General features: G+C 44.4%; 1 protein-coding gene across 1 annotated transcript in view; it reads right to left on the bottom strand.

Annotated features, from left to right (window-relative positions):
- The window catches only part of LOC311225666 (uncharacterized protein C14orf132), a gene marked incomplete at both ends in the record, with an annotated part of 82,283 nt that extends 66,400 nt beyond the window's left edge, over nucleotides 1-15,883 (bottom strand). The window contains one exon of the mRNA XM_084311057.1: nucleotides 15,857-15,883. Coding sequence (XP_084167183.1) covers nucleotides 15,857-15,883 — 27 coding nt within the window. The remainder of the gene's footprint in view (nucleotides 1-15,856) is intronic.
- Nucleotides 15,884-16,256: the final 373 nt, after the last annotated feature.

The following is a 16,256-nucleotide window of genomic DNA, read 5'->3' as shown; positions in this document are numbered from 1 at the left end:
AACCCGAGAGTCAACTCTGCTACCAACACACCGGAGAACCAGCCACCCCCCTATGTTTAGTTTAACAGGAGGCGGTTGTTCCCTTAACCCACAAAGAAAACTCAGAAACATACCTGCGTGTATACACAGGCTATACAAGCAGCACAAGTGTTTCAGTTTTCAAAGGGTTAACCCAGGCCAACAGGTCGACGAGAACGAGTTCGGACCTGGGCCCGGCGGACCGGGACCTACACAGGGATGCCTAGAGGAGTTGACAACAACCTCCCCGACAGCCTCCTCCCAGCCCCGTCCTAGCAGGGAAGGAGGGGTGAAACAAATGGAGAGGGACCAAGCCCCCTAACACAGCGCAAGGTACAACACAGTATGGACCAAGCACGTCGCTGTTAACACTTTGAATGCCATCCACGAGTTTTCTCGTGTTTACCCCCCGCGGCTTGAATGCCCACTCACGAGAATATTCGTTTGTTCTTTTTTTTATTTTATTTTTAGCGATCTGAAATCATATTTCATCAACCGAGTCTACCGTTGGAAATTCAGCTACCTCAGGGGCTCAGATGTGAAAAAAGCGCCCCCTATCGTCTCCCAGGTGGTAATTCACCTTTTTGGATTGAACTCAATGAAAATGAATGAGAAAAAAAAACCTGCACTCCACATTTTACTTCTCACTCACGCTGCTGCTGGACTCTCAGAATATGCGGGGAATATGTGTTTTCAATAAAAGGAGCGATTTTTTCGAATGGCGATCAGGAATTGGAATAATCCATTTGGATACCATCTGATCTCAGGTAAGGAATATATGTTACCAGTCTAAGGATAATCAGACCCGTTTTCACGGATATAATTATAAGCTTTTATGTGATTATGTGATATGGCTGTTTGACTATGCGCGCAGTCAGGAAATAGGAGAAGCGATTTTCAGTGCGCACCACGAGCGCGCATGCGTACACATATACTATAGATAATCTAGCGTTTATTTGAAAACGATTCATAAATAGGCTGAACAATGACAACGTTCTAGATCTAGAATATTCCAGTAAAAGGCGATTATCATGGAAACCTCTTTTTTCTCCGTGAAAACGAGGGGTTTTCTAAATGCTATGAAACAATGTTGACTGGAAATAGGTCATTGATAATGCGACGGGCAGATTAGACACATAGCCATAATTTTAAACATAGATTAGGCGATATTAATGTTAACATTGGAGTGGATGTGGGCATTCAAGGGGGTAAAAAGGAAAACACGGCCAGCTCTGAAAGTGTTAAGGGCAACCCGTGGTGGCATACATATGACACACATCCACAACATCAATCCTGCGATGTCCGGCCCGACCCGGCATTTTCCCCCCGGAAAAGCACAAAGTCCTTCAGGGTACCAGAACAGCAGATCTGCGCCCCGGCGGACAATGGGTTAACTGACCTGGTCCAGCGCGACCAGAACCAGTCCCGCGTCCTAGTCACGCCGCCGTCCCCAGTCCTAAGAGGGTGGTAGGTACACGTGTCGATCTAAAACATCACAGAGGGCGCCACCAAGACGGTCAGTACGCGAATGCACTGCTCCTGGTGGCCCACCTCATGGGCGTGAGACCCCTCCGCCAATGTTTTGATCTACTCAGTCATCTCCCCCCGGAGATGCACGTGAGCCGTCGAGTCTAACCTAGTGCACTGGCGCTCGGTAGAGATAAAATCTCCTTCCCAGCCGCCCGCATAGAAAACGCTGTTTCTACTCCCTCCACCAATTGGGCAACCAAGGCGCGCCAGCCATAAAGTGGTTCCACATGGAAAGCACCCCGGGCCAGTGCTATATGCAGGTCGAGAACCCGAAACATATCGATGGCGAATTCTAATAAGAAACACCAGACAACGTTTCCTCCATGCTGTCTGGGACGAGCAGCAGGAAGCCGGCCTATAAGACACAGACACGGGTCTCATATGACGCGTCTCAGGGTAAAACCCTGTCAATTCTGCTCTTTACATAAGAGGGGAAGACAGAAGTTCCCCCAGAGAGACCTCTAGAGTAACCATTGAAAAAGATACATGTAATAACAATTGGGCCAAGTGACCAACAGCCCAATAGACACTTTAATAGAGAGCAGAGCAGAAAACAAACAGTTCTCGAATGCATTGCATCATCCAACTTTGACAATGACAGCGGTCTGCAGCACAGACCTGAACACTCACGGATGTCTCATGGCCAACAGGAAAAACGCGCCCAGTGACGTATTCCATGGCCGGGGGGAAATCCCGTGACCCACCCATCCTAACATGGAGTGGAACCAGGGAACCCCCCCAATCCCCCCCCCCCCCCCCCTCCCCCTCCCTGTGACGCGCTGACCCCTCAGCCGACAGGGAGACTGACAGGCAGGAGGTCCCACCTCCCGGCCAATCAGTAAAGTGGGGAGGGGTTATTAGTCCATCCCCTATGACCCCTCACCCCTGATACGATGCAACAACAAAGCAGAGCCATGACACCAGTCGTAGCGCGCTACATGAAAGCGCATTACACCTGTTAGGGTAACAGCTTCACATTCTGCACGCCAGCCACAGACGATAACCTCGTTTGTGCAAAAAACGGGCCTTATACACGGCTTCAGGCTCATGTGCGAACTTGCCACCTGAATTTTTACACCTTTACCCTAAAGTAAGAAAAACACAGACCAAGAGAGAGGCCAAAGGTCTTGGTACAAGAGTATTTCTATATACATGTAAACTTCTGTAGGCTAACACCTAACCCAGTTGTGGACTCAATGCCACGACTTAAACGTGAAAACATGATACGCACAACCCTCTTTCACAATAAAAAAGGGCAAAAATTCACTATCACTATTGCAAGAGGAACACCGTTTTTTATGACGAGAGAAGACATAAGTCCTTGACCAGGTGTTAGCTACGTCCATAATAGCGACCAAACAATTTTCAGAGAAAACTGCACTCTCCCTAAGCAAGAGCACAACCCCAGCAGTAGCTGAGGGATTACACCGTATCCCCAAAAATATAGTGAATCAACACACGTTTTGAAAACAAAACCGTGGAATAATTTCACCCACCCCCTCACCACCTCACCCATGATACAACGCCAAAAGAAAAAACAGAGCCGTGACACCAGGTGCATGGCGCGGCAGATGAAGCCCATACTCACCTGTAGAGTAAAAGCTTTACATCATGCACGCCAGCCACAGCCAATAACCTTGTCTGAAAACAGGTTTTATCAACGGCTCTGCTTATGTGTGAAAACTTGCCACTCGTTACTTTTACCATTACCCTTAAGTAAAGAAAATAACAAGCTAAGAGAGGGCCAGGCCCTCGATCACATGCCACTATGTACAGCGCTGCAGGTCAACACCCAGCCAGTTGTGGACTCAGCCACGTTGTCTAAACGTTACATGAATACACACACAACTTCTCATCATACAACAAAAAAAACCAGTTCATTTTTACTCACGTAAAAAATTTCGCCATTTTTAGGTAGAGAGAAAGACACAAGCCTTGGCAAATGCTAAAACCCAAGCTATACAAGACAGCAACCAAGACAATTTTCACACAACACACGTCGTATCTCAAAATGCAGTGAAGCAACATATGTTTTGTTAAACAAAGACATCGTTATTAATCAAAACATTCGGGAGGGGGAGGAAGGAAGAGTGGGGTAATGTCCAACGGACATCTTACCTGCACCTCGCACGCAGGACGAAAGGCCGCAAACACAGGGTGGTCTACCACGTTGACAAGGCCTCTCGCTGGCAGGGCCAGAAGCCTCGCTCCGGCGTGACACCCCCCTCCTGCGGCAGGTCATGGCGCAGGTCGGACAACATCTTCTGCCAGAGATGACGCCGTAGTCAGAGTGCCAGGGCCCGCAACTTCATCACGGCTAGCGCCAATGGTTGTAGCATAAGCTAACAACTAACTCCAGGCTAACTGATAGCATCAAGCTAACGTTTCCAGCCGAGCGTAGCCGCCAGCTAACGACTCAGCCTAGGAGCTAACTGGCTAACAGTCAGCTTCCACCGGCTATCAATAGCCACTAGCTAACGCAGTAGCAAGCTAATCGGCTACTCTGAAGCTGTATAACGTGAGAAATAGCGATACAGGCCAACACTTCTGACAGCCGCTGTCTTTTCCTCTTCTTCTTCGAAGAAAAAAGGGAAAAAAGCAACACACGTCCCTCTCACAGAACGGTGTTTACCAGACACAGCGGCATCGGCAGTAAGCCCCTCATTGTACGCGGGCTGCAGCCGACCTGAGCTCGGAGATATTCTCATAATGAGACACCAAGCTCACCCCCCTCGCGCCGGGTGTTTTTCGTCTTGAAAATCGGGGCCAGCGCGGCGGCAGAGGGTATCCGTTTGTCCAGAGACCCGGGGAATTGAACCGCAGATTCGGAATCACGGTCCCAGGAAAACAAAGCTACGACTTCACTGAGGAGGAGTCTATGTTATCGTGGGGCATCAGACTAGAACCCCCTCCACGCCGCCAAGGGGCAGCGAAAGGATTCTAGCCTGGAGCCGACCTTCGCAAGCTCGTACAGTTGTCCCCTCACAACTGACACACAGAGGCTTGCGTCGCAAAAAACATCACCCGCCCAGGGAGACCGTCATCTATCACACAGCCGACCATCTCCCGAGGCATAATATCCAGCTGCAGAGCCGGAGGCAATGCCGGCGGGGACTGCTCAGCGACGCGCGCCCCAATGCAAAGCGCCGGTGGAGGTCAGAATGATCACCATCTTCTAGACTCTCCAGGGTGAAGACATTATCGCTTTACTTTCTCGAAAAATAGTGAGAGAGAAAACAAAGATACAATGTCAACGCAGCTCCTCTTCTCCAATAACTAAACTTAAAGTGGTGTTGTACAGACACTTTTCGGTGGTGAAAATAGGGAAGGAGCTGATGGTGTGGCCACGACCCCGCTTATATAGAGGAGTGGATGTGGGTGTGGCCAGGCAGATGGGTGTGTGCATGTGGAGAAAATTATTCATTATTAGAGTGGATAAAGGGATAGTTCCACTAAGAGCAGACCGTAAGCTATACGATCTATAACTTAACACTACAGTGTTATCTGTAACTCTTAACATTACAGTGTTATCTGTAACTCTTAACATTACAGTGTGATCTGTAACTCTTAACACTACAGTGTTATCTATAAATAATAATAATAATAATAATAATAATAATAATAATAATAATAATAATAATAATAATAATAATAATAATAATAATAATAATAATAATAATAATAATAATAATAATAATAATAATAATAATAATAATAATAATATATTTGATTTGTAGGGCGCTTTATAGTTGTGGAGCAAATCTCAAAGCGCTACATTGTAAAAAGAACATAAAAGCTGAGAGTAAAAAAATTATGTAAAATAAGCAAGACTAAAACTAGTAAGGAGTAAAAAGAACACTAGAACTAGTAAAAAACATAAAATGTGTGGAGCTAAAATAGATAGAAATCAACAAAAGGCTCTATTAAAAAGATGAGTTTCTAGGCCCTTTTTAAAGGCATCCACATTCTGTGGTCCTCTCAGGTGGTCAGGGAGAGCATTCCACAGACTGGGAGCGGATGAGCAGAAAGCCCGATCTCCCATGGTTTGGAGTTTGGTCCTTGGGCGTTCCTTAACACTATAGTGTTATCTATAAGGTCACTTTAAGAGTAGTATAGTAGAGCTTAAGATTGTATAATATAGCATTGTATAGCAGTGTACATAAAGACACAGTGCCTCATCCGTAGCTAACAGTGTATTATTGCACAGGACCTAGCATGTCCTACCATGCTCTGTAAATAACTCATGTACAGATACCGATATGCCCTACTTTGTTTACTTGTTTATTGCACAATGTTGTTCTATTGGTTGGATTCTTATTATATATTACTATTGTATTATGCACATCGTTGCGGGCGGGACGCCCCGCATTTCACTGTATGCCGTGACAAATAAAACTCTTGTATCTTGTATCTTGTATTACTCGTAACACTATAGTGTTATCTATAACTCTTAACACTATAGTGGTATCTATAACTCGTAACACTACACACTATAGTGTTATCAACTCTTAACATTAGTGTTATCTGTAACTCTTAACATTATAGTGTTATCTGTAACTCTTAACACTACAGTGTTATCTATAACTCTTAACATTACTATCTGTAATTCTGAACAGGCAAAATCTGAGTTCTTTGGATTGACATGTATGAGCCAGCTGGACAGAGATTCAGGAGACAAAGGTGAATTCAATCGGTGGTTTTTATTGGCAGGAACACACAGAGAAGAGAAACAGTCCTGGAGATGCCCTCATTTATCAACAATTCTTAGAAAGTGTTCTATTTTAGTACTTAAGCACAGAATTTAGAATGTGTGTACGCACAGAAATATTGGGATTTATCAACCGCGCGTACACGGGTCCTACGCTCCTCCGTGTTGATAAATACCATTAGGTTCTACGCTCCACGCTCACACACAGGGATTAACACATTAACTGCCACAGAGTTTGCCCGTCTCATACCACTCTCTGCCACCACTCTAAGCCTATGGAGATGTTTACCTTCTTTGCAGGGCTATAACTTTTTAAATTGTATTGCTAAATTGACATTACTATGGCCCATTCAACATTGATTATCTATTGTTCAGGATGTAGGAACGTTATACTTTTTCATTCATAGATTCATACGAAAATACCGTCTAGAATATAAATATGTTTTTATCGTTTTCTGCTGTAATTCCTAGAACGTGAGTTATAGGCATAACCGCATTATAGATTATCAACTGCCGTTTGTTGCCGATACACGCTATATTAAAAATTTCAATTGTACATGATCCTAAACGTTATGACTTATCATGCGCGGCTGAACGGGGGGGGGGGGGTCGTTTATAATTCTGTGATCGTCAGTAAATGCTTTATGTAGTATGGGTGATATATTGATCAGAGCAGTTTGCATTAATAATAATAAACAAACACGCTGAAAATGACGTCAGCGTCCTCTTACCGTTCGCCGATGAGATGTCGGTATTGGGTAGCCTATATAAACAATAATACGAGAGCATATACAAGAACAATGACTCTCACTGCCATGTATGATGTAGCCTACGCCATGTGTAGCCTGCCTATTATGTAATCAATACAAACTTGAACTTGAATTCCATCATGTCTGTGTGCGGGTCTGCCGGAGCTCACAAGGCTGTTGTCACAATGTAAATAAGAACGTGCACTGAAAAGTTACAGTATGTAGTTGGTTGATTATTTGTATGACAGTCAGTAAACCCTTGCAAAAAGTATCCGTTTTATTTAATGAATTGAAAACATGCAGCATGCCTTTCCTCCCGGCAGCAACAACATTTATCAGGCAAATGCCCATCACTGAGTGGAATCCCTTTCTATTCACATAACTGCATTTGTGATGGGGCTTTGACAGCTACATGGGTGGTACAGTAACAGTCTATTGCTCGATCCATCTACAATATCACGATGGACCGTGCCATGTAACCTATGTATAGCCTGCCTATGTGATCAATAAAAACGCGAACTTGACATATTAATATGTTGTGTCTGTCCACTATGTGTGTTACTTTGTTATTCCCCCCCCCCTATCTATGTAAAGCGACCTTGGGTCTCTTGAAAGGCACTATATAAAATGAAGCTATTATTATTATTATTGTTATTATTATTATTATCATGTCTGTAGTGAGCTCAAAAAAAATTTAAGACTTTTTAAAATTTTACTTTTAGTCTCAGTGAAGTTTCAACGGAGGTAATCTATTCTAACCAACAAATTGAAGTAGAAAGCATTTCGTTGTGGCCAATCTTATTTGGAAACATGACACACAAAATAATAGTATTTCGCTTTTAATTTGAAACAATATTTAATCGTGTTTGGAGGTGGGTGTTCTGCGTCTGCCCCCGGTGCCAAACAAGCAGGCCAACCTCTTGTTCGCGCGTGAGCCTGTTATAATTACACTACTGTCGCTATTTTACAATGAACTATAATGAATTACGGGTCATACAGAAGTTGAACACGCCAGTGTTTGAAGTAATGCACGGAAGCTTATTTCCGAATTCTACCACCGGGCGCCCAGGTACGCATGCTCTGAGCTGTGCATAGATATACACACAAAGTCAAGCACAAGTTCAAATTGATAAGTCCCACACTTTGCTTAGAAACGATCGTACGCACGGGTTACGCACATATCTGTGCGTACGCAACATTGATAAATGAGGGCCCCGGCCCTCCACGGGGCTAAGAGCCTCTAGAATGATGACACAACCATGGCTTTTATATTATGTGGGAGTTCCATATATAGGGAGGTTTGAGCGACTGGTTAATAATGGATGATCCGACAGGTACTGGCATACATCGTCTGGTTTGGGGATATACTATATTCAGGTTTGCTCCTTCTCACTGGCCAGAGGCCCAATGCAGCCATGCATGCACTGGTCATCAGGTCACACAGGTAATCAGGTGAAAGTATTTCTGGGTGCATGGCCTGGCTTGGTCACAGATGCACATTCCAGAGTGGGGGAGACGATGATCATGATTTGACCAGAGGAGCTTAAATGTAAGATATTAGATATTAATGAACTAAAAATAACTATCACTAGCAGCCTACGTGTTAATAAGGCTTTAGTGGCACAGGCACGTGACGGGTTGATAAACACAGTCTTTTGTGTTGCGATAGTCTCTGCTCCCCTCATCCTTCACTCTTGTCTGTTTTCTCTCAGCACAGACGGGGGGAAATCTGGAGAAATCTGCAATGAATATAAAAGGAGTGGACAATCCACTGAGGTGATGCAGAATGACTCAGAGTTACAATCAACATGAGAAAATCAGTAATGAGATACGCCAATAGCCAGTGGTGACTAGACCAAAATAAATATATACGTACAGGTATCCAAGGTCAGAACATGGAAACATGTTCCAAACATGGACCCGAGACATGGCCTCACGTTGTTGCTCCTTTCTGCTGTTCACTCATTGAAAATGTTTTGAAGTCGAGAAAACATCAATATTTCAGTGCTACTGGTATGAATACTGACACATGCCTACTGTGCTATTTATTCTTGATTCTTATTTGTGTGAATCAAATGCTGACTACAGTGCTTTTTTAAAAGGAGTGTGTGTGTGTGTGTGTGTGTGTGTGTGTGTGTGTGTGTGTGTGTGTGTGTGTGTGTGTGTGTGTGTGTGTGTGTGTGTGTGTGTGTGTGTGTGCATGCTTCCATATCTGATAATATCTGACATGGGCTTGTCAGCAGAGAGGAGGGAGAGGGCAGGCCCAACGTGTTGTGGAGCTCAGGGTAGACGGAGCCTGTAGGAGGGAGAGGGCAGGCCCAACATGTTGTGGAGCTCAGGGTAGACAGAGCCTGTAGGGGGGAGTGGGCAGACCCAACAAGCCTATAGGGGTTTGCTGCTGTGGCAGATCCGGCAGTGGAAACATGGGAATGACAGAAGGTCCAGTATGGCCCCCGTCGCGCCGCCTGTACTGTAGCACTTAAACCTTGACCTAAACATGGACTCATGACTCACTACATTAGCTTAACACACAGTACACATTAGGTACACACTGGCTCACTTGTATACAGTATCTAGTACAGTTTCTATACCTCAGGTTCTGTCATTGTATGGGCAATACAGATGGTTTAGATATAGCCTTGATAAAAAAACATATATATATATACACATATACAGTATATAAAATAAAAAGATTGATAGGATGGTAATGCTATGAGTACAATTGACTTATCTCCAATCCCACCCTCTTTTCTTGATACTCCAATCACACCTGTTGCTTTCCTCTGACAAACTTGTCAGAGCAAAGCAACAGTTGCGATTGGAGTATCAAGAAAAGAGGGTGGGGTTTGAGATAGGTCAATAGTGATCTGAGAAATCCATCGTTCCAAAATCTGTTTAGGTACCGGTACACTGTAAGTACAGTATTCTAAGGACTCTAGGTTGACAAAATATCATTTACAAGATTTATGTTGTGAGTGAGTAGTTTGAGAAAGCATAACAATCAACAGAATGAAGTACTATATTCTGGATGTGTAGCCTATGAGAGTATTCTGAGGCCGCTGAGACGCGGCGCTGTTTAAGTTGAACATGTGTCTCTGGAGTGCGTTTAGAGAGGTGGCACGAAGAGCCGCGTTGTTCTCAACTTAGTATTCAAGGGCTGTGTTGTGATTGCCACATATTAATCCATGTTTTGCAATGCTTGAGGACACTACCACTTCCAACCTAATGAAGGATGCCTGTAGCTGAGGGGTACAATTCCCTGACTGTATTGTTAGATATGATATTTAATACCACTACCTCATGTACTTTAACTTCTGGCCACCCAGTACAAGATATAAGTATGATGAACACTTTCCCACCTGATGAAACGAACCAACACAAATGGACCAAATCGAATATTTAATACAGCAAAGGGTGTATACAACATTCACTTAATTACATTTATGATTTGAAATGTTAAGTATGCACTTTTATGGCAAATGAGTATTCGTAGGTAAATCAACATTGAATGTCCAATCTCTGGTTGCGCAGGGAGTAAGTATACAACCTGGAATATTTAGGAAACGATAGCGATAGTACGTAAATGATTATAGCTGGATACACTAAGGGGGGGGGGGGTCCCGCTGGTTGTAAGACAGTAGGAGGGGGGGGTTAGAGAAGTCGCTGGCGGTATCCCATCTGGCCGACGGTGTCTTGGGAGAATCCAAAGTCTTAGACCCAGTGCCCACAGAACCTCGGGCCGCAGACGAATACAGCTGGACCCTCTGTGGAACGGTATCTGCCGGTCCACAACGGAGAGACGTGGTGCGACCTCACGTGTAGAGCGCCGCCTCACCTGTAGTCCTCTCCGGGGGGTAATTCCAACACTCGACAGTGTTGGCCTTTATCCATGGAATAATCAAAGCACATAAAGCATAATCCAAGAGCCGTGGAAGGCTCGCCGTCGTCGGGTAGAGTAATCCAATATACAGGTCCAGTCGCTCTTGACCCGGAGCTCCTCGGATGCAATCACCACTAGGGGTCTGACCAGCCTGGATAAGCGTCCAGATAACGTCAGGAACGATGGGGGTACTGATAACTGTAGAACTCGAACCGAACGATGCACCATACATAAATAGACTATTATTAGCTTAATAGAATACGTCCAACTCGACGGTATGGTGCCAAACTATGACCATTCAACTATTAATCTACACGATATCTCAATGCCTATTCTGGGCCAAGTAGGCCCTACTACACCGCACGTGCTTCGTGGGGAGGCTTTTGCGTCTGTCACTCTGTTGGAGGGTAAAGAACTGGACTAAAAGAAAGTTCTACTTTACGAGCGCCATATATATATGCGCTATGAACAAATAGTACCACACGTATTTCGCCCGGCATATTACTGCGCGGAACCGGGGGTTGCCTCGACATGTTAGGCGGCACGATTGAACTTGAACCTAGGGGTATGGCAACCTGGCGCCAGGTTCTCGTCCAATGGTAGAATGAAACTATTATGGGCTGTTTAGTAGAAACGGGGATATTCAATGCATATTGTACAAGGAATATACAGGGGATATCAAACGATATACAAATACAATTAAATATATATATATAAATAAATATACATATTCGGTTTAATCTGATCCTTCACAACAATGCCCTTTTAATTTCTACCCACTGAGGCATCGCTGACATATGCAAATCATTCGCCAAACATTGTTGTCGTCCAGAGCTATTTAGCATTTTACCGTAAAATTAAACAAAACCCATTGAACAAAGAAAAAAGGAATGAATGACAGCGTCAATGACAACAGTAGGGCCAATTAAGTTAGGAACGTGAATGGACTATTTAGGCATTCTGTAAAATATTCTAAATTTACTTGTTTTGCTTGCACGATGTGCTTCTGCCACAAACACAAACTAATTGTTTTCTTTCAAGAAATCTAATTGATCATATGGATTCAATGTTACATTATTACTCATGCATTGCATTTGTTTCCCGTCCTAATTTGTAAGTCGTCTCCCACGCTACCCATTGTTCCTTGTTATAGGAGAGGACAGCAGGAGACACACACACCACTGATGATAAACGGGGCTACCGTGGACAGGGTGAGCAGCTTCAAGTACCTGGGGGTCCACATCTCAGAGGACCTGACATGGTCAACACACATAGGCACAGTAGTAAAGAAGGCGAAACAGCGTCTCTACCACCTGAGACAGTTAAGGAAGTTCAGAGTATCGGGGAAGATACTCCAGTCCTTCTACTCAGGAGCTGTAGAGAGCATCCTGACCGGAAACATCACTGCCTGGTATGGAAACAGCACGGCACAGGACAAGAAGGCCCTACAGAAAGTGGTGCGCTCAGCCGAGCGTACCACGGGTATTGCACTACCCCCCCTGCAGGTTCTATACAACAAGAGGTGCAAATCCAGAGCCTGCAGGATAATGAAAGACCCTCACCACCCCAATAACAGCCTGTTTCAGCTGCTGAGGTCAGGCAGACGCCTGCAAATCCCAGCTACTAGGACAGAGCGGCTTAGGCTCAGCTTCTTCCCCCAGGCCATCAGAGCCATGAACAATGTACATTGAGTGCTCAGAACATTGAACTGTCCACACACAAGCACACATGAACACACACACGACACGCACACTGTGCACGCTCACACACGAGCAGCCACTTAACACTTTAACATGAGCGGGCACACACTCATGTCGCACACACGCACACTTATGGCCAAAGGAAAGGACACTTTAAATTAGAATAACAGGAACAGTGTATTGCACTACCAAAGCTAACTAGCATGTCACACATGCGCTGTAAATAACTATGTACAGATACCGAGATGTCACTCCATGTTACCTGCTATCTGTTACTGCACAATGTTGTTTCTTCTTTTGATTCTATTATATGTACCACTGTATTGCACATCGTTGCGGGCAAGACCACCCGCATTTCATTGTATACCTGTATGCCGTGACAATTAAAACTCTTGACTTGACTTGACTTGACTTCTCTACGATTTTTTTTTAAATCTAACCCTAACTAACCTTACTGTCATGTCCTAATATACTAACCTACACTGTAGCACTCAACACTTTGATGAACATTGTTACTCAGCTGATAGAGTTGTACCCTTCCTGCTGTCTAGTTGTACAAAACTTGTAAGTCGGATTTAGCGTCAGCTAAATGACAAAATGTAAATGTAATGTTCCTGGCGATCCTTGCAGCACTTCAGAAAGTTGAACTTCCAAGTTCTCAGAAACGTCTATTCTCTTTAGGAGAGAGGATTTGTGACGGCTTCCGTCATCTTTTACAGAAAGAAAGTGATGGCGAAGGTCCAGCAGTCTGGAGGCAGCACAGTTACACAGAGATGGATGGCGCAAAAACCTTTTTTCCCCATTGTGAAGTCAGTCAGACTCCCAAGGACATTTTTGTCAAACTTGATTAAAAGTTGCCACTGTGGGGAGCTCTGGAGGGGGCTTAACTTTTCTGAAATTGTTGACTTTATGAAGATAATTCATCTGTGAGATGCTTTCATGAAGAAAAGAAAAGGTGGAAATTATTATGAGACAAGAATAATAAAGGACAGAAATAGCCTAGAGGTCAGAGAAGCTAACTTTTGACCAGAATGGTGCAAGTTTGGATCCCTGGAAGGAAATTGGAAAAGGATCCAACATTGCTCTCCACTTATTAATTATCATCTATGTGCCCTTGAGCCAAGGCACTTAACCTCCGACTCTTCTTGCCAAGCTGCCAGTGGCACAGTGTGGCGCTTCCAGATGTGAATGTGTGTATGTTCGTGACCCTCTCTTCCCCACGTAACAGCTCTCCTCTCTCCCCTCTCTCTTTTAAGAGAGGAGCTGTGCCTCGTTCAGAGTCTCAGAGCTCACGTTTGGTCCTAATTATTGTGCTTTTCACTGAATCTTTTTCTAAACTCTGTGAAATCTACAGTAGGGCCCAATTCTGTCCTCTGTAAATCTCAAGATGCACAAAATGTGGAGGATAAATATGAAATCTGCATTTTAATGTGAAATATTTAATTGTGAAATCATTTAATAACTACTTCCTTTACTAATGTCTACAGCTCAGGTCAAAAACAAACATACATGTCACTTTTTGTCATGATTAGGCTTTATTTAATGCTAATTTATTGGTGGTAAAAGGAAAGGAAAAAATTTACACAAGGGGGAAAAAGAGGACATTATAAAGCCCTAACAGTTCAATTACATAGACATAGACAGTGTTTTCTCTACATGCGGCCTCTAGTCCATTACAGATAGTGTTGTGTGTGCCCACTGTTAACATGCAACGTTCAGACCCCTCATGCCACTGTGTGACGATGAAAAAGTTGGGGAACGGGTCATCATCCAGCCCTGTGCTCCTTATCCAGACAATGGCTTTTTATATTACTTCTATGGAGGAGGATGTGTTATTCCAGCCTGAAGAGAACATACTGGCGGCAGGCCCTACAGGGCTAGACGCCAATCAGCCAATATCATTGGCCTATCACTGACATTGTGTTATTGGCAAACCCTCCGCCGATAAACTACAGATATACAGGTAGCATGGAATACCTCACAGCGGGGCGGCTAGGTGGTGTAGTGGGCAAGGCGCTCGCCACCAATGCAGGAGACGCTGGGTTCGAGCCCAGCTCTCCGCATTGCTATCAGCTTGGCTGGTCGTTCATACTAACACAATTGGCAGTGTTAGGGGTGGGAAAGCTGATGGGTGGGGATCGGACGTTGTGGACAGCGACTCCTACAGGTCGGTTGGTGCGCAGCAGAACCAGGAAGCGACGGGGGCGGCGTGTCCCTCCCACGCAGACCCCCCGCCGCTGAGAGATCGCGCTGTGCAGGTGAAAAGATGCGACGGCTGCTTCCTCGAGTACCGGAGGGGACACGTGATGTAAGGCTTCGTCCACATTGCAGCCGGCTTGTGGGAGGCATGGCCTAACAGCGTTCGAGACAGGGGAGGGTAGAATTGGATGATACGAAATTGGGATGGGAGAAAAATAGAAAATGGGAAAAAAAAGTAGATAAAAAAAAAGAATACCTCACAGCAATAGTAACATAAATGCATGGCCCATGTGGTGTGTTAAAACGGTGTTCCATGATTTAGTTCTAATAGAACACCTAGAAATGTTGATATATCTATCATTAAAGTTTTGCTAAAATAAAAGTGTACTTTTAGTTCAATCTGATTTGACCAAATAAAGAAATGAGGGATATTTGAAAGGACATTTTTCATACTGTCTTAAATATGCATATCGGCAGATAGAGTATATCACTGGGCTAATGTAATTGTATTCTTCCAAATATCTAAATTGCACTTGGAGCCAAAATAATGTGGTCTAAACCATAGCAGGCACACAGGAAAGGGTGAGGTAGATTGCAGCAGACCGTGGAGAAGTGCGTAGGAACATGCACAATAGCAACCTCTAGTGAGTCACAGAAGGCTACCATGCATGCAAAGAAGAGATTTGAGAACAGAACAGAATACCACTGTCCCACATGCATGCAGCCACATAGATTTGAAGTTTTACACAATGCCACAAATCATTCATATGTCCTAGTATTAATAGCCAAAACATTAAAAAGTGTAGTGGACTATGGTCAAAACAAATCATTGTAATTTAGTATAATTTAAATTGAGTATTTCCAGAACACTTGAATGTCACTTGGAACATTATGACTCTAGGTGTTGGTCAAACCCCCTAAAATGAACATTAGAAAATGAAGACGACTTTCGGATAATGGCACTGGTTAACAACTGAGGGACGTGTTGACGTGCCACGCCCTCGGGATGACAAAAAAAAGTTCAAACAAGCTCGTCTTTCATCGGGAAAATTCAACAAAACGCTGTTCTTACCTGCGCAGCCATGAATGACAGATCCATACTGTTGCTGGTGTTCAAGCCAAGGCACCCAAAGGAAAGATGTAAATGTGGGTGGCTATTTATATTATTCCCAGAAAGAGCATTTGTCTTCCTTTGGCACCCGGTGGTCTTCAAGTTCGGACCGCGGCTTCATGTGAGAGACATGTCGGAAGAGCAGCAGCAGCCGTGGCTTCCTTCCCCACAGCGGAGGAGACGGAGAAATGTGATGTGAACGAACCACAGCAAGAGGCGAGAGGCACTGAAGGATGCTATCGGTTCAGTGTAGCCACACATATTGTGGAGGGAGCGTGAGTCCCCCCCTCTCTCTCTTTCTCCTCTCCCCCCCAACCATCTCTCTCTTTCTCCCTCTCTTCCCAACCCCCCTCTTTCTCCT

The sequence above is a fragment of the Notolepis coatsorum genome (genome assembly GCF_963971535.1).
Source record: "Notolepis coatsorum genome assembly, chromosome: 3".
NCBI classification, from domain to species: domain Eukaryota; kingdom Metazoa; phylum Chordata; class Actinopteri; order Aulopiformes; family Paralepididae; genus Notolepis; species Notolepis coatsorum.
The sequence above is the reverse complement of the archived record's forward strand: the minus strand, read 5'-3'. Positions and strand labels throughout refer to the sequence as shown.